This window comes from Calonectris borealis, chromosome 18, assembly GCF_964195595.1.
Source record: "Calonectris borealis chromosome 18, bCalBor7.hap1.2, whole genome shotgun sequence".
NCBI classification, from domain to species: domain Eukaryota; kingdom Metazoa; phylum Chordata; class Aves; order Procellariiformes; family Procellariidae; genus Calonectris; species Calonectris borealis.
In genome coordinates this window covers 16,215,744-16,240,610 of record NC_134329.1, presented here as the reverse complement: position 1 = coordinate 16,240,610, position 24,867 = coordinate 16,215,744, and the positions used below count along the sequence as shown (strand labels likewise).

Genomic DNA, 24,867 nt, shown 5'->3' with positions numbered 1-24,867 from the left:
ATGTGGGTCTTCCCAATAGCGCCAAAATCAGAAACTCACATATATATCAGGCTTTCAGGCTAGAAATGCGCACATGGATTTATTTGCAAAGAGTTTCAAATCTTGGAAGGGTGACTCGGTGCAAATACATTTGTAGCATACCATGTTGTTGATGTTATATCTTCTCTCCCCAACATTGGACAATGTAAAACTTTGTGACTAGATCGTGCCAAGAGCCTTAATTCACCGTTTCATCAAAGGACAAGTCTCCATATTGCTGCCAATCTCTTTTAGGGTAAACGTTCTGACAGTGAAAGGAAAGAGGCGTTCAGAGTAGAAAAAAAGATGAAGCCACTAAAATGCAAATTTTATTCACAGTTGGCATGTTTATAAATATATATATTACATTCTTACAATCTACAGTACATTCTAAATATAGAGGGATTCAATCTAAGTGTTTGTGGGAGGGCAGGTGTATATTAAACCAAGCAACCTAGATTCAATGACAGAAAGAGACTTAATAATAAAAGGAGGGCAAGGGCTCACTCTGGAAAATAAAGGAAAACTTGAACTATAAGCTGGATTTTTGTTAGTGCTTTGGCACTTTGCCACTGGTCATTGGAGACTGCTTTTGGACCTCACAAAAAATGTCATGGTTTTAGGGCTGGAGGGCACATCGGATTCAAAGGGTAATCACTGAAATCCTACCATATGTACATCTTTATCAGAGGAAAACAAAAGATAATCATCACCTCTGGGAGAAGGTTTCAACGTTGAATGTGCAGCACTCCCCTGTGACCTGTGAGTGCCCTCCAAACGTGCTGAGCAGGGGTCTAAAGAAGCACGAGCAGAAGGAGCTGAACAACCTGACCTCTCCCGGGGAAGGGGACGGACAAAGAGGCAGTTGCTGTTGGTGTCTGAGTTCAGCACAAGTTACACTTACCCAAGAGAGAGTGGCCAACTTTGGTAAATGACAGCATGTAAAGCAAGTACCAGCGTGGTACCAACAGCGTCTGTGCTTGGCAAGAGCACACCGTGGAGAAGCGAGTGTGCATGGAAGGGAAGGAAGAAACCACACGCTTCCAAAGTTGACTGATGCTAGTAAGTGCCCGCAGATGTGGAGCACTCCAGGGAAACGGCTGGGAATACAAATTTGAAACAGGACAGTCAAATAAAGTGGGCTTTTAAAAATAGCTTGTTCTCTCAAACTTTCCAAAAGAGACCTTCCTTTATATGAGTGATATTCTGAGAATAGATTATATCTTCTCCTATTTTACAAATTAAGAAATACTGAAAATTGGCTGGCAAAGTTTATTACCTTGGCATCTACTTAAAAAGAGAGTTTCAGTTTTAACTGTATATGTGTATCCATTCTCAGTGCTTGGGAGGCAAACATGCTGGTTTGTAAACAGCCCAGTTACTCCTTTTCCCCTCCAGATTCTTTGGAAACTCATGACTTTTCAGCTCTGGGAGCTGCTTTGCTCACACTGTTGGTTTTTGTCAGCTTTAAATTAATGTTCTTGGATGGATATTCTCTGCATGTGGCTTGAATGACATGCTCTCTTCGTGGATCTATTTATTCTGAAACCAATTTTTTGCTTTTAACCAAAGCTTGCAATATTGAACAGTAGAGCTGTGAGAACTTTGTAATATCCAAACTGCACTGGAGTTTGTTATATTTATTGATTTCCTGGGAAAGCTCAGAGAATGAGACTGTATTATTTTGCTAAGTTTTTTTTCATGTTACCATGCATCAAAAACCCCCACACATCTCTCACTTCCATCTCTGAGCACAGAGATGACTTGAATTTTAAGAGCTGTCCAGGATCTCTGCTCTCCCAGCTGCTTTTGGGTGGCTTCTTGGGGCTCCATTGAGTTATTATCCACCAGCTGATTCAAGACAACATTTTGCCCCGCTACCCAAAATTAAAGGCAGAAGGTGAGTGAAAAACAAACGAACGAACAAACCAAACAAAAGAGTCTTTTGTGTCTCATTACACATTTTCATGTAATCTCTCCATATAGTTTTTAAGTTCTTTGCACTCCCCCAGGTCCATATCCTGGCAGACCCATTTAATGTCATCCTCACTACTCATCAAGATTGAGTTGACAGTTGGACACCCATCATCAGAGGAGATGGTGGTAAAGGTGGTGAATTTAACCCGTTTCCTCTTAGAGGTAGGAGAAGCAGTTGGTTCACTTTTCTGTTCTTTCCCTTCAGTGAATGTGGACTCAGTAGACCTGAAAGATTGTCCATTAATATTTTTGGCGGCATTTGTGGTGAGGAGGTATTTGCTCTCTTCATAGTCCACTCCTCTGTCAATGGCTGTGATATGTTCATCTTGTTGGGATGAGAAATTTATGTGATTCTCCAGAAGTTCTGTCCTGTTGCTCAGCCCAACCCAGTCATGAGAGTGGCTCATGCCTTCTTGCTCTTCAAAGGGAACTTGTTTGTTTCGGTACTTCAAAGCAAAAGTGACACAATTGATAAGGAAGACCAGAATTGCCAGGCAAAAGACTCCCAGAAGAGCATACATTCCTATCTCCAGATCAGTGAGTCCCCTAGGGGTCTGGACTAGGTCATTCTCTTCCAAGTCTCCGTTGTTTCTTGGCAGATCCACCTGTGCAGGGAAGCTCGTGAAGTCTATTGGGATGTTCTGCAGATGACTGTCATCATCCAGGAGGCTTTCTCTGTCTTCTTTTTTACTTAAAATAGACCTTTGAGTGGTGGTCCCTTTCCCTTGCTCGTGGCCCATTGAGGAGCTGTAATACTGGCCATCTAGCCCAGCTCTTTCCTGCAGAGTGGTTTTCTGACGCCGGTCACTGGCATGATTTTCTAGGTGGACACCAGCACCCCTATGTTTACTGTCACTGATGTTAGGGTTGGCATCACTCTGCCCAAACTTGACTTTAATGCTACCACTTCCAACAGCTAGGATGCTCTTTCTTTTGGATTTCTGGCATGATTCACTGATCACCATCTCTACCTTCACCAGCGTCCCCTGGCCTTCTGTCTCAGCAGCAACCACAGGCCACTTGAATTTGGGGTCATGGTGAATGGAGACCACCTTCTCATCCAGAGATGTAGCTGACAAGGAGAAGTCTTTAGAGTCATAAATATCCAGAGGCATGACAGATCCATCACTGAACTGGATCCAGCAGCTGATGGCTGCTTCCTATAATATAGAAAACAAATATATGCATACTCCAAATAAACATCGAGGGAAATATGTTCTGTCCTGGTCTATTCCCTCCTCCTCACAAGATCCATATACCATTTATAACCAGAAAAGAAATAAAAAGGGAGAACAATAAAATTAATATCTTGCCAAGGTGTGAGGAGAAATACTAGAAACACTCATTGATAATAAGGATAATAAGATTTGTTTCCCCAAAGGTGCTTAAAGGAGCTATATCCCCTGGGCTCTGCAGAATCTACTTCAGCACCATAATAAATTGCATGTCAGAAAGCATTACCAGTGACTGAGATCATTTACTGTTGTATATTTAAATAAAAAAAAAAATTACATTATTTCTAAACTGCTTAAAATACAAAGTCTCCTCTTGTTACACACAAGACATGTTAAAAAATACCTAATATAGCAAGTAGGTTCATACACGGCTCTATACCTTGATTTTTGTCCCTCAAATTAAATAAGCGTTTTGTACAAGCAGAGGAAACTGATCAGTTGCTTCTTTAGGAAACGGCCAGGGTAATTTTCATGCTTGTTAGCAATTAAAAGCAAGACAATAATGAAGTTTAATCTCCTGTCACAGCAATGCAGATTGTATACTTCAGAGTGCATGGAGGCTTCTAGAATGCAAATGGGTCAGACCTGTGTACTAATGCTGTACTTGCACATGTGTAATGGTGCAGCATTCCTGGGAACCTCGGCTTTTGGTTTCTAACTTGAAACATTCTAAAGTATTCTTAGATTTCAGAAAACATGTGCTCACCCATTTCTGAAAATCAGGTCCTTTAAGGACTCTCAAATGGCTATTGAAAACTGTCGTGCTACCTGAAAAAAATCTTGGCATTCACACATCAATCATTTACAGAAAAAATTCAGATTGCTCTCCGGGAATCTAATCCCTGCTTCTGATGGCCTGACTTGCTCTGTTTTGGCTGGGATATTTGCACCTTATTAGACACTGGAGAATCCACACCAGAAAGAGTCCTGGCTTGATGTGTGGATTCTTTGGTGTCTAAAATGAGGTGAGCTCTTGTCTGGTAAGAGTTGGGATCACCCTGCTCTGCGAGAGAGCCTGACAGACAGCCAAACACCCAACCAACAGATTAATAACCGTACTTGCGGAAAGCGTGATTATAAAAGTCTTGTTTCTTTAAATAAGCGGTTTTTCAAACAGACGGTATTTACATTTTAACTCAACATATATACAGAGAATAAATATATATCATTATCTTTTAAATTGTTTCTAGCACATAGTCATTCACCTGTTCAGATCACAGAGAATAAGCCTCCAGTCCTTTGGGATTGTATCGTGCATAATCTACTGGCCTGATTCTGAAATCCTTAGAGCCATAAAGCTCCCCATGCTTCAGTGGGAGATTTGCTTCTATCTCTATTTCAAGACAGAGCCCTAAGACTTTGCTGACACTGCCATAAATCCCGGCTTTGTGTTTATTAATCTTTGGATGTTTCTTGAAGGCCGCATAGAATTTATGTCATCAACTCTTATCCTCCCACTGTGTTGCTTAAACCTGCATAATCGTTTAATAATTTTGCATTGCTTTGCTTATAGGGATTGTGCTCTGAAAATCATGTACTAAGCAAGGGAAGGAATCAGATGCCTTTTAAAACGGAGTCAGTCCTTGAAGGGTGGAAGGTGCACGTCTTCCTCGCTGGTTTAATACCGATCCAATGTTGTTCTGACTGTACCCCTGCACCCAGAGAGGGACTCATCTAGGCTCCATTTCTGTGAACTGAAATGTCAGTGCTGGGCAGCATATTGGACTAAATGCCATCAACCCCAGCTTTTGGGCTGATTTCAAGGTAGTTTGTTTAACTCCCCATGTCAGCAATGGCCTTATTTCTAGCTGCCTGGCATTGATTTCATAACTCCTGGAATACTGTGGGAGCTAGATTTTTATCACCCTATAAAGACAGCAGTTCTGCATTATTTCTCATCCTGCATCCCAAGAATAAGACCCTATAATGAATTAAAGCATCTCAACAGTTGGCCAGATTTCAAACGTGCATGCCATGATCATTTAGCTTTAAAGCTCAGAACATGTTTAAGCATTAAGAGCCCAGTGCATCCTTGATGTAAGTCCCAGACTGATGGATTTGGGTTGAAAAAAAAGTTTAAATTTCAAACGTAGACAGAAGCACAAGGACAAATATCAAGCAGGGACTGACAGGGACATGGCAAACTCCAAAAGCCCTTGGTAACTGTTGGTTCCCTAATATAGGGACTAAGAATAACAGGGAAACAAAAACTGGTTTATGAAATCATGAATCAGGAAATGAGTCAATGATGCTGATTCATATTCAAGTAATGAGTCAGAGTGAAAGGGATGTTCCACAACTTCTTAAAATGCTCACAGAAAGTAATGAAAGGAAGAAGAGTTTGGCACTATGCAAAACACTTTCTCATGTAAAGATGTGCTTAAAGGGTTGATTTGGTTGCCTGTGGTGGGAGGCTGAACTTGGCAACCTAGCTGGCAATGTCTCCTCTGATCTAGTAGGTGCTGGATGGGACAGAAAGGAGGGGGGAGTGTGTGTGTGTAAAGGGACTTCATTTGCTTAATTATAACACATCATGGAGTTGCATGTGTTGTTTATGAGATGCAGCCACGACAGATGGAGTACGCCTGTTTGTTGACTGGGGTTGTGTAGACATAGCGGCATTTTTGTGAGATCTTTGTTTTTCTGTTAGGGCACCTGGTGGCCTTCAGAAAAAAGTGCCTGTAAGGAAAATGTTTTATTAGTATATTATTAATAAAAATCTGCTTGATTCCATCGGCTTGTAATGTCAGATATAGGGAATCAGAGCAGTGTCCTTCCACAACACAGTACATGTGGGTAATAGTACCTGCTTTGGAGATTGGAGCAGCTCTTGTGCTACTGCTGTAGCAAAGATGGCCTTATTGCTTCCTGGACTGAGCTGCAGAGAAAGCGACAATCCAGTTACCAGCTGCACTCCCAGGTCAGTTATCGTCACCTTCTCATCCAGAACTGTCACTGTCTTCTCAGCCAAGATAGCATCCGAAAGGGGGGACAATATCTGAAAAGAAAAATCAAAGTTAGCAACAGCCATTTTGCATAGCACCAAGCAACAGAGCTACACGGAGCTACTGTAATACAAATATTTATGTTAATGGGCAGAATTACTCTTAGCAGACAGACACTATTAAAATATGATAAAAATATGGCTAGTCACATTTTATAACTCTTCTGCAATAATAGGGTGCTTATAACATCTTTTACCAATGCAATTCTAATCAGCTATGCCATTCACGTCTGCGCTATGCTAACTGCATGTTTCAGATGTATTAACTATTTGTAAATGTAATCTTTATGTTAAATGCAATTATTTTATTAATGATTGTGGGTTTAGGTGGCATATATATAACGAAATCTGTAGATTTCTATAAAATCCATAGAATAAATGGCATTTATTTCTATCCTATTGAAAGAAAGATAATGTATTGCTACAATAAACACTCATGGTACTGTATACAAAATTGACAGAGAAAACTTGTTTTGGTTAAAAAAATGTGCATGGAAGTCAGTGCACCGATACATGACACCCAAAGATGCTCATTAGCAAGCAAGTTGAATTTAATGATCCATATAGGGTACAGAGCAATTTGGAAGCAGTTTGTAAGAGGTATTCTTTAAATATAACTTGCTCTCAGCTTTTTTCCCTTGGATTTTTCTTTTCAGTTTTACCTGTATTTATTGTAGCAATATAAGCCCCAGAGCTTTGAAAAGTCATTCAGAAAATCTTTACAGATTTTGCAGAAAGTCAAAATCTCAAATCCCATTTCTCCAGCCCCGACAACCTGTGTTATCGACAGGTATGGTTGTTGTTTTCTGGTTTGACAGTTTGGGATGATGAGCAAGTTTGGAGAGCTAGATTTTTTTTCCCGTGCTAGTGCTTGTGAACACGTTTTTTACTTTGTAATATCACTGGATTAATCTCTTTTTTTTTTCTTTTTTCTTCTGGGCCAGTATTTCTCTGCACGGCAGGAAGAACTATATGTGAAAAGCTGCCAGTGACACAATGCATAGGTTTAGGTGAGTTACTTCAGAGTGGGGACACTGAGGCACTTTACCCTTTGCTCTGTCAATGTAGGCTTTGAGAATACTGAGCTGTTTCACCAGCTGCATGCCTTGTGATTGTCCATATACTGGCTCCAGGTTCAAAACCAGCCTTATACAAAAATAATCAGAAACAGCTTCCAAGTACACAGGTTGGGCTAAATTTACTGAAAGTGCAATCCACATACTTTGGGGCAAAAGATAAGATGAGAAAATCATCTCTTCTATGTCTTCCAGTCCTTGCTGCAATTCTGCTCCATTCCAAAATTCATGGCTTCAGTTTCTCTTGCTAATGCAAGAAGCTGCTGTACACCTGATGGGTACTTCCGTTCCCAAGGTGGTGGGTTAATGGAGGAAAAGGAATAAGTCATTAATTTTGCCTACCTGAATTGTCGTCATTCCAAGCTCCTGCCCAATCAAAACCTGTCCGTCCTGCAGCTTAGCGATTCTTGGCTCCTCCACCTGCATGAAGTCACTCACCAGGTCGGTAATGTCAATCTGCCAGTCAGAACCCAGTAAATAGCTCAGCTGGCCGCCAGGGTCTGAGGCTTCAGCTACAAACTGCGTGAGGACTCGCACCATCGCATGTTGGTACTGAAGGGTGCAGCCTCTTCCCTTACGTTCATCCTCTTCTTCATCATCACTGTCCCTGGCTGGCCTGGTATGATACCAAGAATCAAAAATTAATTGAAACTGGCACTGGGAGAGCTTGCAACAGGAGAGCTGTTGCTGGCATAAGACTGCAGCCTAGTTGCTGGAACAAGTTGCTCCCTTCCATTGCTCTGCTGAAGCTGCTTCCTTCAGTGCATTTCTGAAATCAGTCAGGGTCCCCCACTTTTATCCTGTTTCCCTTGTTCATAACTGAGACCTCCAGGCTGCCTATGTCTTCAAGACAGTTGCTAGAACCACCAACTGGCCTGCTAGCTTCACTACCACATTGTCCTCTCCAAACATCTCTTGTTATTTTCCATGTTAAGTCCTTACTTTCAGGACCTTCACACTTTTCTCTTTCTGGATCTTCCCATAAACATCTTTGTTGTTGCCATGGAAATATTCCTGTCTGCACCTACATACACATCCCTTTTTGTGTGGCATTCAGGTTGAAATCACATCTCCATCAAAACCCCCATCTTTTTGCTGTGATACTAACAGAAACACGGTGATAAATGATGTCGTCGTAGGTAGGTGGGAATAGCAAGAACCTACTCTATCAATTTGTTCTTCTATTTCTTAATAACACTGACAACAAACAGTCTAGATCTGCCTACATCCATTCTCTGTCCTGTCATTCACATGCCTCTGATCTGTGGGCACAGATAGTATCTTTACAGCCCTAGTGTATCAGTCCCTGACTCTGGGACACTGATCAGTGCCACTGGACCCTACAGTGATATGAAACAAGTATGTACTAATTGCGACCATTAACAATGAATAAATTAACTGGCAGGACCTATGAACCAGGCTGGAGACTGACCAGCCTTCCCAGAGCTGGTCCTTGTTGATGTCTTCCTGCTGCCCCCGTGACTGATCCTGCCTAACTTGAACGATTGGCTCTTTCCATCTCAGTCACTGGTGCTACAAGAGGAAATTGATGTCCAATGGAGTTGGAAACCTGCAGTTTCCATTTCCCTCATAAGTCCAGTGCAGGAGCCTATTGAATGTCTGGTGACCAAATTTACACCGGAATTGCATTAAGGCCAAATGAGCATGTTCAGATCCACTGGCCGTGACAGGTCTTTGGCAAGTGCACAGCCTAGAATGAACACCCTCTAATGAAACCTACCTCTTATTAGAGACGATGGGGACTCTCCACCCCTTGATCTGATTTAGTTCTGTGTCAGAGACCTCTATCTGCAGCGGGAGACGAGGAACCCAGACCGTCATTTCTAATGGAGCACTCAGATGCTGGTAAGTAAAATTAACTATGACATTCACTTTGCCTTTCATTTCCTTCCCATTGACAAAGACATAGTCACATCTGTCAGAAACCTGAAAAAAGGAGAAAGAAAAAAAAAATTAATGAGTCACTTCACAAATTATAATGTACACCACATGCTGGGAAAGTGAGTGGGAGGAAGAGAAAGGATATAGGTTTAAACTAGCTCCAAGTTCAGAGGACAACTAGGAATAACAAGAAAGGTGCCTGGTGTGCCCTTAATAGCCTGTATAATTTGGCATCCTTTTAACAGGCAGGCTTTTTCTGCTATAAACATTTCCAGTATAATCAAAGATAAAAGAACAACTTCTTTCTGTCCTTAATTCCCACTCGAACACTAGGATAGTCCTAGTATAATGGCACCAAGAGAGGATTCTTCTCGTCTCCCCAAAGCTCAGTCAGACTCTACCATCCTCCTCCTCTACTTCGTGTGCAGCCCGAGGAATATCACATACCTGCGGGGAGGAACAGGTAACTGCCTGTATACAAAATTCGGTAGGGGACGAATTTCTCTCGTCAAACCCAAATTGGGACAAAGGGTTCTTCAGTGGTCCCGTTACAGGCGCCAGGGCATAGGGTGGTCACATCAACCAAAAACTAATCACAGGGAAGAGCTCACTGATGCCTGGTGGTGTTCATTGGGGCCAAACAGCTTAATCTCTGCTGCAAGCCTGACAAAGGTCTTGCACAATGTTCTGCTCAAGCTAGTCCTGATGTCACTTTATTTATTACCTGCAGCTCTGGACATCAATATTGCTGAGAGTTACTAAATCTCACTCAAGCGATTTAGCAGCTATTGCGAGGATCTAGGTGAGCTGACAGGACCTGTTCATTACAGCTAGTTAAAATATATGAGTAAATGTACACGTCAAATAATTTATTAACTACCACTTTACCATGCTGATGATCTGAAGGAATGATCTATTAAAACCCTGAACTCTTTTCACAATCCATTACCAGCCAGACCTTCTATTCCATTCTGTAGATATATTTAATATTTCTGACTCCAGAATGCACAGTCTTATCCTCATCTGAATTTAATGCCATTTTCTGCTTTTCTGTTTAAATGCTAAGTGAATTTAAATCATATTTAAATATCACCAGCTTTTGTAGGATAATTTGCATTCCTAATATTGTTATCTTTAAACAACAACAAACCCCCTTACAGACAGATCCATTGCAAATCCATTTCCATCCTTGCTGGTCTGAGCCTAGGTAACATATCAAAAAAGGTTATCATGACTCTTGCAATGCCTCTCTTGCAATCAATGTCTGTTTTAAGGTCAAAATCTTACAGTTGCCATTGGTTTCAGCAGGAATATAAGGAGTTTCTTTACAGGCAGAATTATGTTTTTCGAGATATTCTCATGTTAGCATGTTTTACGCTAGCTCTTCACGGCTCCTGTCAGGATCCAAAGTTCTTGTGCTGCACAGCAAGAAAACCTCGTTGCTGTCAAAAAAGCCTCAAAGCTTAGGAGTACGCAATGCAAGGGAAGGACCCCACAGCAGGCAGCTGAGCACAGACGAGTCCCGGCGGGGGCCTGTGTCACTAATGTAATACCCTTCGTCATAATGCTGATCCAAACTGGCCTGAGCTGAGGAAGATGAGACTCTGCAAAACTCTGGGAGAAACTTCATGTGAGCCTGCAGAAATGGCTATAGGGAAGGCTGGAGGCATAAGCACATTCCCCCTCTGGGAGCAGCACGTCTGGGCAGCAGCAAGAGAGAAGACATTATTCTTGCATCCTTGCAGAAGGCTCACTAATGTAAGTGCAATATTTTCAGGGCAAGAACTACATCATACTTACAACCTGCAGTCCGACAGGCGGGAAGTCAGAAGACCTTCAGGCAGTGTACGTGTGCTCCTTCTCCCACCCCATGGGGTACCTTGCTTCCGTAAGTGGAATTCGTCTATTCCTCTCTGGCACTGCACTTATCCCTGTTGCCTTTTTATATTTTAAGTGCTGTTCTCAGCCAGACAACTCTCCTATGCGCTAATAAACTCTGTCTGCTGCTTTCTACCTTTCCTCTTTTCCCTGGGATGCCAGTGAGAAGAAAAACTGGGCAAAGTCTCAAAGTGCTGATTTCCACCTGAGAGGCAACAGATCAAAGTTGAAGACGAAGTGGCCCCATGGAAAACATTCTGCCTGGGAGCTGATTGCCCTGAGGTCCTTCACTTCTCTTTGTGCTCTGCAGGCTGGACCACACGTACAAGTGAACAGCCTGAAGACAAGGATTTTCTTTAGTAGGGCCTGGGGCCAGGTAATAGCTTTCAGCGTGACTTCTTCCACCCCTGCTTCCAGCTAGCAACACCTCATATTTGTGAATCTAACATTAGGCAATTAAATGTTTCCATGGGTGATCAACCTAGGACTGAAACCATTTCCTAGTGATTTAAGGTAACAGGTAAACCTCTGTGCCTCGCGGCACAGAAATCACCCTTGAGGGATGTTTCCAAACCACCGCGGCGTCCTCTGCAGAGCAGAGCGCCCAGCCCCGGAGCCCTGCAGACCTCCCCTGCCTCCCCCTGCGCCTCCTCTGCTCTGCACCCGCAACAGGGCTTCTAGCAGGGGACCTGCCAAACATCCTTCCACCGGGGTAAGGCTTCCCTGTCTGAGCAGTGGCTTTTGAAGCACACCTAGATAGCAGAGGTGGGATTTTGCTGTTGTTTGTATCGGTCTGAGTGTGTGTGAAGAGCAGTTCAGCACACAGAGGCTGGAACAAGGCTGAGACTCTCCCAGGCAATAGAGGTAACTGCTGAATTATGCTAGTAAGAGATGGGAATCAGACTCTCAGATTTTAAATTCATTAATGCTCAAGCAATAGCAAGAGAAAGAAAATTTGGCAGGCAAACAGACCTCAGTTCCAACTTTATTATTATTACAGAATAATAAAGTTATTACAGAAAGGAGAGTTAAAATAAGAATCCATCCTTAGAAACCTACTATATGAATGATTAAATAAATACCATGACCTTGTGCTTTCAAGATTATGATTTATAAAACAAACTGATGGTCAGGAAAAGAATGACTAGGCTTGGGATACCTGCTTTCTCCTGTTTCCCTTTCACTAAGCGAAGACGGCAACAACTATGAGCTCATTCAGTTCCCAGCCAGCCCTTCACTGTTTGAATGAATAAGCATCACTGTTCTGCTGCAGCTTGCATGCAGTCCTAACAGAGCAGCATCAAAACATGGTGCAAAGTACAGTACGTTTTCATAAATCAGGCCAGGACGTTCAGAAACAGGTCATCAATAGAAAGGCAGATTAGCCATGCCCGTGTTACTGCAGACACATCCGAACCATTCATCTTGCAGCACAAGAGAAAGACTAAAAAGATGTAGAGAAAGAAGAAAAATCGAGCTTCTCTCTCTCTTTTGAGATTGAATTTTCTAAACTGTTTGTTGGAAGTGAGTGACTATTTTGTGAAATGAGTTTGATGGGACTCAGCTGAGCCTCTGCAGGACAAACATGCACATGAGCGAAGACCCGTCACATGCAGCTCAGCAGCTGGCAGCCTCCGGGCAGTCCCCGCGGCTGACACAGCCGGAGGGAGCGACCGGGTCCCCCCTCGCACAGCTCCTCCATGTTAATGTTGATGGGGGCAGCACAGAGAAGCTTCTGCTGCCACTGCCTTTTCTGAACCTGCAGGTCTCCTTTTCAATCTGTAATGGATTTCAATTCCTCAGTCTGTCAAGCAGCTCCTTTTCTTTAGCGTTAATTCATATAAACAGCCTTTAACTACCAACCCTCCTTCCTGTACTACAGTTCTTCCTTTACACGCCTCGCCACACACAACAGAAGAGGCTGTGGTTCAAGTTTATTAACCGCACGAACGGAGCGACTGCACATACCCTCGGATATGTGTGCGTGAGTGTGCGAATGAAAAAAAGGGTCTGTGCTAGATCAACAAACAGCTTCCCCACCGTTAGTTACTAAGGGAATTATGAGGTTGCAAAAGCTTTGTCCCAAAACAGACATTTCAGAAAACCATTAAACACCAGAAAACCATTAAACCATTAAAAAATGCAATAGGAACTACAAAGGGGCTGGAGCAAGGTGGGCGATTTGCGGGGAAAACCAATTTGTTTTCTTTCCAAAATCCAGGGACTCCCACCCATATCTCCTTTCCCTTCCCTCCTGCCTTTGAGTTTTGGCATCTCGGGGATGGCGACTCCAGTTTTCAGTAAAGGTGACAAGGGCTCAAGAGAGAGAGAGTAGATTTTCTTTTACTGCTAATGTACTGCTGGAATACATCTCTCTGTGTTGTGGCCACTGTAATTCAAGGACATTATAATGCCATTAAACCCTTCTGGTACTGTGCTCCCTTGCTAAAGCCTTTCTGGGCTTTGTGTCACAGGAGCTTTTCACACAACTACACTGAGCTGCCTTCCATTAATTAAGGGAGGCTGTACTTAGCGCTCACAAGATGCTCCAGAAATTCTCTCAATGCAGGGAACTTTTATCTCTTGAGGGAACTGGGGTTTGAATGGCTCTTTGGGGCGTGAACTTGGTAGGTTCTAAAAGTGCTTTGGGTTTTGTTTGGCTCCTGCAGCTCCACCTCTTTTTCTTACATCAGTGAACAACCAAGACAGCTTCCTCTGAGTCACACACACGTATCTAATCTCCATGTGCCAGGGCAGCGGAGGTCAGAGGTCCCTTATTGCCAGCACAGCACAGAATTAGGAATTAGATTTCTAAGCGCACCACGTACATCCCAAACACACGGCTTCTGGCAAGCTGGATGTCGAGTTCAATCATCAGTGCTACAAAACGTGCAGAGAGAATATTTCAAATGTGCTCAGCATTGCATTTAATTCAACCCCCCAGTCCTATTGTCAGAAATGGGAATAGAGCTAAGTCACTGCTGCTTCCTACCACAGACTCCTCACTGTACACAAGCATTCCTGAGCCCCATGTGCAGCTCTGTACATTGGGCGTGCCAAAAGCGCGCCCAAAATTCAGCTGGTAGCCTTGCAACTGGGAAAGTGATGCTGCTGTGTCACTGTAACACAGGACTGTTTCTTTGGCAAACAAATATTGACCAGAAAAGGAGGGGGATATTGCTGGTCCAAGGCATTTCTATTTTATGTTTACTTAAAAAGCCTGTTTGTGTTATTTGAAAAAAGTCAGCACTCTCCTTCCAAACACCCCATATTCTGTATGCTCTTCAGGTGTGATCACAAGCAAGGGAAATCAGTTTTTATTAATTTCTCTTATTTTGTTTCACAGTTTGCAAGACTCTCTGTGGAAGAAAACACTAAGCCCTTTGAAGCCTTGTAGTAGCAGGACTTCAGCCAGCCTGGGAAAAACATGGAAAGAAGCAATAATGCCCCTCAGAAATCACACGTGATCCCTACCACACTGACCTCCTGCATCCAGTTCTCCACTGAAAATTGTTCCCATCCCTTTCCTAAAAGGATTTTACTGCTTTTCCCATTAGCCTTTTGCAGAAGCTGTCTATGGTAGATACAAATTTGTGTGGCTGACTATTACTTTGGTCCCATAAACTCCATGCTAGGTTTGGGCTGAATAGAATCCAAAGATCTAATGGGAGGGCGGGAAAGGGGAATGTACATCATAACTCCCAGAAGAGGTACCCAGCATTTCACTGTTAGGTCTCAGAAGCAGCTGTAACAGTCTTTCCCCACCTCATTATCATTATTAAATTCCCATGGGATAACAGCAAAACCCTCACAGGAAACTGCTTTTCTGCTACAGTAATTCTGTTGGAACTCTTACAAAGTCACAGCTAATAAGTCTTTGAAAATAAGATGTACCTAGAGCAGTTCTGGTTTAGACATTTCAAGGGTGGCCGATTAGGAAAGTAAGTGTCTGATATTTCCACATAAAATCTGTATTTTGGAAACACTCTGGGACATTGTCCCCGATCCATGCTTCTGTAAGTGATCTGTCCCCCATACAAGCACTCTCCGTTTATAATATACACTTCAAACACAGCCCTGCCGCTGTGGCAAGCTCACGGGATCTCTTCTGATTTAGCACTGCACACATTTTCCTTGGTCTGCCAGCATAAATGGCGATATTTAGTAACGTAAGTTATGTTAATGAGTCCTGCCTAAATCATTGCTGTCAGAAGAAGAATGGGGGAGTCTCTTATAACCATTAAAAATGAATGAGGAGGGAAATAAATAAGCAAAAGCAGCTCATTTGAGCTATAAAAGACTCCAGAACACAAGCTGTGTACCAAGGTACAAAAGGATGAGGCCATTATTAGCTCTATAAGTCACTTATAAATGACTCAGGGGAGGCGGAGTCACCTTTAATCACCCGCGCTTAACCCGCGTGTTGGAGTGAGATTCGTTACTGTGATATCTGAACGCAGCCTGAAATTATGCAAGGCAGAGATAAATAACTATAATGAAGAAGCAGCATAGGGGGTAGATCAGCCCTAAGCCCACTACATGTCTAGAGAAGGGACCTGTCCTAGTCGGGGATTCTGTGAGGACCCTGAGAGTGAGAAATGACTGTCCTCAGATCTGATGGCAGCAGCAGATCTGTTAACCTCCCCGGATGCTGCTGGAATTAGGAACAACCACTGAACAGCTGCTCTTGAGGAATAATTAAAGCACCTCCCGTGTTGCAGAGAAGATTTTTTTTTTTCCCCAGAAAGAAACAGTAACGGTGAATGGGTATAACACCAAGTTTAGGGATGCTCTTCCTGTTCCTCAGTTACTCAGTGACTCGCAGGCTCAGCAGGGTTAGCGTCCCAAGCCAGGCTGCTCTACACCTACCGAAAGAAGAATGACTTGGCTTGAATCCTAGCAAGATTGGATTCCAGACAGATTTTAAATCTAGCATCACCTTGACAGCTTTCCCCATTTGGGGGGATTTACACTGCATAAGGACTTCTTAATTTTAAATATTTTGAATTTTGTGAGTATTGAAATATCTGCCAAAATCTGAAAATACCCTTTCAAAGTTGGTACATGACGAGCTGTGTTCCCAAGGCTTCATACCTCGTCATTCCTTTATATCTGGTTCTCCGCTCTGTGCAGTCAGGTTGTGCCTTTTTTAGAGGAGGTCTCAAGTGACACATCTGAACTCCGCAGATTCAGAAAAACCAGAGGGTGCTCTAAAATTTGAAGGTCCACACCTTCAAAGTGTCCGCACTTTTCTGCAGAGGTTTTCCTATTGCAGCATGACACCAAAAAATACTGCAATCCACAACTGTATCTGCTTTTTTACCCAGAGACAAAGATCTTCCTTAGTTTCTAAGGGTCTTAAGAACTTGTTTCCTGCCAGGCATTTCCATAATGTCATGACGGAAGCACACCTAGCACTGCTCCAGAGAAGATCAGCAATAGAAAGATATTGGCAGAGACCTGTCCAAATGAAAAATGTTTCTTACTGCACTAATCCACCTGAAGCACCTTATAGAGCACGTTGATTAAGAGAATTCTGATACCAATTAATTTCTAAAAAATTTTGTAGTTTGTTCTATAGCTTTGTGGCAAACATCAATATATTATCCTCAGCAAAATATACCTGAGTGAAATATGCAATGGCACATTTTAAAAGGACTTACAATTCTGGGCAAACATCCAATTCTAGCTGCAAGTTTAATACTTCCTTTGTGAACGTTATAGATCTGACACAATGTTTGCAGTGTGTCGGTGTAACTAACTGAAAAAATCCCCTCATTAAAAGTCTCTCCTCAGGAATCACTTTTTTGTTTTTTAAATCAAGATTTGACGTATAAGATTTCGGTGGATTTTTCCCTTCAGTGTGGCTTTTGCACCCATTTCCGCTACTAATAACAGTCAAATTTCTCTCTATGTAGTGGATTTGCACAGAATCTATACATTTTTCAAGGACAGAGTGAGAGAAGAGCAGGTGACACGCAGCCATTTGTGGACACATCACGAAGCCCCCGAACACACCGTCCTCCCCCATGATTCAGCACCTGCCTAAGGGCTACCTGCAGTCTGTAAAGGGCATCTTCCTCATCTTCACTCAGCCACTGGGCTCAGGAGAGCCAGGAGGGTGATGTGATCCTGGTGTTGAGTGGCCCCTTTTCCACGGGACTGGCAGTGGAGCTGCCTGGAGGATGGATGCTTAATTTCAGGAGGGCTTTCAAGACACCTACATTTGGTTTCATTTTTGGGTCATAAAATTTGGTTTCATTTCAATTTCAAATGATTAAAATTATGTAAAAATACTGTAACATCAAGGAAAAAGTTATTTTAAAACGAAAAATCAAAACATTTCATTTTGGAAATGTCAAAACAAGATGTTTCTTTGACACAAAGGGAACCTGCTAGCATCCTTTTCTTCCTTTTTCTGTCAGAGATAAAATTTCTGGGAAAGTAGCATAATTTCATGAAGCTGTTTTACAGAACTACAAATTCTTACAGAATATGGTCTGCCAAATTCTCCCCAATAAACCGTAATCAACTGGGGCCACAAATCAAAACAAAACCATCACAATGAAACTCTGCTCAATTAAAATCCAATCACATGAAATCTGGACTACCTTTAAGGTAATGAATAGTGCTATTCTCATCTGCAGAAATGAACATAAAGGCACAGAACAACCTTTCCGAAAGTCTGGGATTAATTCCCAACTCCATCACACGCTTATTAGATGCCTGTGTGTAATTTATTGAGATCCATACTCCCAAGGATATTGAAGTGTTAACTCCCACGGAACTCAAGGGGAGCTTGGTGGGTAAATCTGTTTAAGAATCTGGGCTTTAATCTCCCTTTGATGTATTTGCAAAATGAGGATACTATCCCCTTGTTTTACAGGGATTTTGCAAAGCTTAATCTATAAGAAACAAGAAAGAGCTCAGGTGCTAGGGTTACACAAGTACATCTTTCTGTTGCTTAAAATTTATCTGTAGTTAGAGGAAGTCCTTTGCTTTTTCCACCCGCACCAGCAGTCGATCACAGCCACACCGAGGGCACGATACAGGTCTGTGGGACGTGGCGCAGGGTGAAACTGTGTCCCTGGCAGGCAGGCAATGTGAAGAGAAATCAAATGGCTTCATTCACTCCTGCTGTTCTCCACTCCTTTTGCTGCTATGGCCATCCCCCATTTGCTGTTGGCTAGGCTGCAAGTCCCGCTTTCCAGCTGGAAAAGGAAGGTGGCGACTTCCTGCCCACCTGCTGCTCTTGATACTCAGCGAGCGGCGATCCTGCCAGCACAGGATCAGCGAAAGAATGAGACGGCTTTGGTGTCTGCTCCTCTAAATCAGCAGGACACGGGAATGTCAGCACTGTCACGTAAGAGCTTTAGACAGGCAAGTACTGTCTGACGACTAGCCAGAGAGCTGCTGGACTCAACCCACCACCTCGGGCTTTAGATTTTAGAAGCCACAATTGCTTGTAATGAACGTGACAACACTTTCTTGCCTCTGTTAATTAAGTTACATCTTCCTATTTCTCTCTTGGTCTGAAAACCACATGCACTCTCTATCACTCACTGCAGTCATCCAAGTAAAGTGGGAGAAGAGTGATAAATACATCCAGTACCCCAAGCTTTTTATTACTAAACTGAGAATGGTGTTTTTCCCCTCCTTCCAATAAAGCTTAAAGAGGAGTAATGGCAATAGAACAACTTTGCTTCATGCTCGTAAAAAGAAAGGAGACACACAGCCTGCTGGTTTGTCTCTGGATAATAAATACCTGACTTCCAGGTGAAGCAGAGCCGATGAAGAATATGACAACTTGGATGGACTAAACGCTGAAACAAAACTGTGCTGTAAAGGGGATGGTCAGTCTTCTGGATTTGTCAGATCCAGTCAGTGAAGCAATGCTGGGGAGAGGAAAGTAACTGAGATGCACACAGCCTGAAACAGCCTGTTCGAAGGGCTGCTCACACTGTGTGTGGGACCCCCCGCCTTTGGCAGCAGCTGAGAGGAACATGGGCAGAACCACGTGCAGCACGGATCTGACTGAATATACAGGATGGCAAAGTATTTCAAATAACTCCTATATTCTCCCAGGGCAGCTGAAGGACCTTAGGAGATGCTGAATCTCCCCAAATGCAAAAGAGCAGGCAAAGGAGCACTGGCAGCGCTGGCGCAGAGCAGTCCCGCTGCTGCCCAGCTCTCCCAGCACACTGGGGCTGGAGCGCTCCCGACAGCACACCGACACATTGATTTCAGACCCAGACGGTGAAGCTAAACAACCAGCAGCATTAACCTCCAGTCAGTAACTTTGATTTTGTCTATAATTATCATAACAGTAAAACCAGGTGTGCAAAGCATCTAACTGTCATATCCGGGACACTCCATACTTCCCTTGTCCACAGGAAGCTAAAATCTCTGCCAACTCCTTTCTCTTCCACAGGCAATCCAGCATGCAATTCAGCTGAAGGCATCAAATTTTTTTCACTGTATTTTTTTCATTCACAAATGGCCAAAAACATTTCTATTGGCTACCATAATACTTATTAATTTTACACTGCTTTGTCCTATATTAATCGACAAATCCATATTCAGATGAATTTACCAGGTATGTGCTTTATGCCCTCATACGCTGACCACAGAAAGTATGTGTGTCATTCTCAGTTGCCTGCTGGAACAAACAATGTATAGCTGAAAGATCAATGCTAAAAGAAATGTTTTACTCGAATGCTGGTTGTTCTATACAAAAGCAAAAGGTCCTTTTAAGAAAAGATTTCTCTGCATGAAAAAGACGTTTCTCATCTGTGCCATCCAGGGAGAGTGCAGCCTCCCAAAACGTCCCTTCTTACTGCAGCAAGCGGTGAGCGTCTCCTCCACAGAGACCAAGGCTCGTCCTTGTCTTGTAAGCTGGAGAGGTGCTGGTAGCACAGCTGGACTATAACACTGACTGACCAGGAGCTCCCTTCACCCCACTACCCCAGGGAGCCCCCCGCTTTTGCTATTGGCACACATGCTGCTGCCACCCGCATGGCTTCTCGTGGCTTCACTAGCCATGGTACCTTGTTTCTTTTTGGGTGATACCCAAAAGTATAATGTATGCAGTATAATCGCATAAGCACATGTAGGGATTGGACACTCTGAATCTCTGCAATATTTGCATAGTACAGTATTTCCATTGGCTATGTTGAGTCTTCTTTTTTGGCACTGCCATCACATATATTACAATTATGTTAACAAGCCTGTCTTTCTAAAGAACTCCGATTTTTCTCTTCATTACCCTGAGACACACTTCCAGTCATTTCTCATCTATCCTTACCAGGTCATTTTTGATATATTGTACAAGTGCAAAGGAGAGCTCTACTTCACGAGCAAATTCAAATTACATATATGCTGCTTTTGAGGGCGTAGGTGGGATGGAAGTGAAGCATGCATGATGTGCTGAGTAGCGTGCGTTGCAGCTCCTCCGCACGCCCTGCTGCACAGACAGTGTAAGATCCCATGGCTAGGCAAGCTATGGGATTTAGCTCCCCTATTTCAGGTTGAGCTCCTAACTCAGGAGGTCCCTAGCTCAATTCTCAAAGTGTCAGCCAAGATGACAGTTGTTACAAATAGATCTTTTAAACAACCCCTGAAGAGAAATCCCTACCTCTCCAGCTGACTAGTTTCTACCCTGAAATGTGAGCACTAAAGGCCACTGAAGTCACTGTCTACCGACAAAAAATTCATATCATATTCTGAGATTTGTATCTGTTACTCAGAACCGAGAACACAGTATGATTCAACACTGCCTCCAATTAAATTTATTTTTTCTCTGTTAGAAAAAATAAGATCCTCTTTCAAAGGGTTTTCATAATTTTATCGAAAATGATTAAAAAATTAAAAAATGAATAAAATATAAAAATTCTTTTGCATCAACTGCTGCAAAAGAAATTACCACCCTTATTGTGGCTTTAAGCATGACTGCTATGAAACTTGTTGTTGGTTTGGTCCAGTAAAGAGAGAGAAATAGAGAAGCCAGCTTAAAATACATTTTCTTTAAGGCTATAAGAGAAATGTAAATCCTTATAGACCATTTTGGACTTCTAAACTAGTCAGAAAAAGGCACTGGGCTGATATATTCTCGGCCCCCTTGGAATCACTCATCTTTCATCTCCATCACCGCACTGCAGACTGGAAGCATTGCTATTTTTTTGACAACATTCTCATTTTTCCAGCTTCCAAGAAATCTCTAGACAGGGATTGTCAGTTCTAATTATGTCGCTCGTGCTGCAGCGACAGGTGGTTACCGAAGACTCAGAAATGACACTTTGACTTTTGCAAATGGATTACAAAGTTTGGCCCGTGTGCTTGACAAAACCAGCCATAAAGAAGGGAAGACAGGAAAGTGGTGAAGGCAGTCACATGGAACCGGGAAGACCTGGTTACGTTTCCTCCTCTGCCAACCCTTCCCAAACGCATGTGTGCAAGGTGCACCTGGACTGACTATGGACACGCCAATGCTCACGCTGGGTGAGCTATGGAGATTTATAACATCTCTAACCAGCTGAGCATTGAAAGCAATAGAGTGATGTTTGCGTGGTGCTGTGCCCACATAAATTAGCTCCATACCTTCCTCCATAGAGTGCACCGTTGGGTAGACTCACTAGCTTGGGCATCTCTGTGCCATGGCATGCCACAGGCATCACAGGCATGTCACGTCTCTAGACCTCCAGCAACAAATTGGATTGGATGTCCAAGGATCCAGTTTTCAGTAGAGCCATTTTCCATCCATTAAGTGCAGACAACAGCACTTTCTACTTCATAGGACAACCTTTATGTTTGGAGCGTTACGGATGCAATATTTCTGCCCAAGGATTTCATCCAAACCTCAGACTTTTCTTTGACTCTGGTAAGCTTTGATCCTACCCTAAAGGGCCAGCACTTCTGCCCTCAAACAAGAAGTGTCCTGCTCTTCTAATTTCTTTCCAAAGAGTAATGGGTAATACATAAATTTTAATTAGGGACACCACTGAGAACCGAACTGACCTAAGCCAAGTATGAGATCAGACCTCCACAGACTTAAAGGAGGTGAGAGCCACACAGAAGTGAATGAAAAGACCCTGCAGTGAGAAGAGAACGCCTAAATGAAAGGAGTTTGATCTCTTCAGTGCTCTCAGACTTCAGCGTCCCACAAGCTCAGATCTGCAGGCAACTCCTTGAGTTAAGCTATGTCTCAGCTGGTACTTAATAGAACAATGACCAAATGCTGCTGAAATTACTTGTGTAACTTAGACACCATCCTGAGCACAGGCATTGCATTTCAGTCACTCCAACACAGGGAAAAAGAGATGAAGCATGTTTAGCGATGGCTTTAGAAGTTAGAGCTACAAGCACAAAGCAATTTCCATCTTGGTAACAGGATGACTTGAAAGAGTCTTAAAGGTTCAGTCCTCTTTCTGATACTGAGTTTGCACGGGCAAAGTCTAGTTCTAATGCTCTGCCACGTATTCAGATATCCAACATTAAGACTTAATAGAAAAAGGAAAAATCTGTTGCAATATGCATACACTCATGCATGCATGCCAGGCTCTGGAAAGTTGGCCAACACCTTGCAGTGAGTGGGGAAAAATAATGCAACAGCAAAGCACAAAAAATTTCTCAAAGAGACCTATGCCTTTTTAAGCCAAAAATCACTTGCAGAGAAGCATATATAACAGGATTGTGCTCCAACAGCAGAGCAGCAGCGATAATAGACAAATGCCAGATGAGAGCTGGCATCAGCCAGCATGGACAGGCTGAAATGCCAGAGAATGTTTTCCAAACAACATTCGCTGTAAAAGTGACTGCAAAGTTTGTATTGGAACGGGAGAGAGCATCCTTCCGCACCGGAGTCGAGGGCTAGGATGCTGAGCAATGAGGGGACTTCTGTCCTCACTTGACCCACTAACACAACCTTCTCTTTCTCCAGTTGCCTATTTCTGGCCAACTGAAGATAAATGAGTTTCCACGCCGGACTGCAAAACGGCACAGGGCTGTGAGCTCGTCACCCCTCACATTGGTAAGTTGTGACACACGGAGGTCAGACTGTGACCGTGTTTGCATGAGTTGCAGCAGATTGGCATGGCTGGGGGGCTCACTGCCTGATACACTTGTTTTTAACAAACTCCTCTCTGCAGCTTGCTTGTTATCAACCAAGCTCCAGACAGGGCTGTCTGTCCTTTCCCCCTCTGCTATGTCCATGCTCTCTTTGCACTCATTTAAGGAAGATGTCAAGCTCTCAGTGCCTACTGGTTTCCTTTTAATGGGGAAACAGCAATGAATCAAGGGAGGTGTGTGTGTACGTGCGCACATGCACATGTACACAAGGCCAAAGCTGGAAACAGGACAGGAATGATCCTGGTGTTCCCAAGTATTCCACAGACTGGGTAGCACCGCTGTTTCCATCAGGCTTAAAGGAAAATATCATCATCATTCTAACATGCCTCCCACCATCTGCAAACACCACTGCTACTAATGCTTAACTTTCCTTTTACATCTCTAAACAAGCCTCTTGCGGTGGTGCTGAGCTAAACCCAGGCTCCTCCAGCATCTCTCTGAGGACAGAAATAATCCAAAATCACTTGCTCCCCACCGTGAACAAAGATCATTATTTTGACAAATTAGTTAAATCTCTCTCAGTCAACAACAATGACCCTGAATTATTCAGCATGCATCTGTCTTTTTCCCTTACAAAAACGGCTTGTAAAGCAATAAGTGTATTTCACTTGAACCACTTCTTAAAGATGTAAGACAGTGTGGGTTTACTCCAATGCCCCTTGAAGTCAATGGGAGTCTTTCATTTAATTTTCATTTAATTAATTTCATTAAATTTGCAGATGATGCCAAGCTGGGAGGGGTTGTAAGTACTTTGGAGAACAGGATTAGAATTCAAAATGATCTTGATAGTGTAGAAAATTGTCTGAAATAAATAGATGCAATTCAAGAAAGGTAAGAGCAAAGTATAAAGTTGGATAAAAACAATTAAGTTCAGGATGGGGAAAGATTGGCCTGGTGACAGCAGTGAAGAAAAGGATCTGAACTAGAGAGGATCAGAAACTCTCCAACTCTAGGGATCATTGAGGACTGGAAGACGGCAGAATTACCATCTGCAGTAATTTTTAAGATCTGCTTAGACAAATGACTGTCAGGAATGTTTTCCATAGCTGGACATATTGTTGCTTTCAGCTCAGTTTGAAGATTTCAGTGATTTTCAAGCCATATATTCAGATACGTAATGCACAACTTCTCCTCTCTATAGTCCATGCATATTATCTACAAGAAATGTGGGTTTTCTGGGTAAAAAGGGAAACAAGTATTTCATCTTTATTCCTCAGATTCAATACAGATCACAAAAGCAAAAGCATGTCCTGTTGTACTGGAAAATATATTTTGCACACTAACAGACAGAACAATGCAACCCATGTGAAAGCCATTACTTAAAGCTCTCCTGAACTTCTGGACAAGAGACAAAAGCAGACTGCGGTGTTCAGCACCCTTTCTCATGACCTGGAGTGAACTGAAGTCTTTGTAGCAACGTAATTTATGTTGCTAGAATGCAATTAAATAATTTTGCAGTGCACAAAGTAAATGTTATTTCATACTTTCTTCTCTCCTTATGTGATAAAATGCTAAATACATTATTCACACCTGTATTTATAGCAATAATGGTGATAATTTACGTTATTTCGTGAAGTGTTCTGATGCGCAAGACAAGCCATTGCCTGAAAATTGATTGCATTTCATTAAATCAAGAAAATTCAAGGAAAAAACA

The 24,867-nt window shown here is 42.7% G+C and overlaps 1 protein-coding gene across 1 annotated transcript in view; it reads right to left on the bottom strand.

Annotated features, from left to right (window-relative positions):
• Positions 1-56: 56 nt before the first annotated feature.
• The window catches only part of TMEM132D (transmembrane protein 132D), a 263,094-nt gene continuing 238,283 nt past the window's right edge, over positions 57-24,867 (bottom strand). The window contains exons 6-9 of the mRNA XM_075168136.1: positions 9,052-9,257; positions 7,653-7,926; positions 6,037-6,228; positions 57-3,155 (exon numbers count right to left, since the gene is read on the bottom strand). Coding sequence (XP_075024237.1) covers positions 1,974-3,155; positions 6,037-6,228; positions 7,653-7,926; positions 9,052-9,257 — 1,854 coding nt within the window. The 3' untranslated portion in view covers positions 57-1,973. The remainder of the gene's footprint in view (positions 3,156-6,036; positions 6,229-7,652; positions 7,927-9,051; positions 9,258-24,867) is intronic.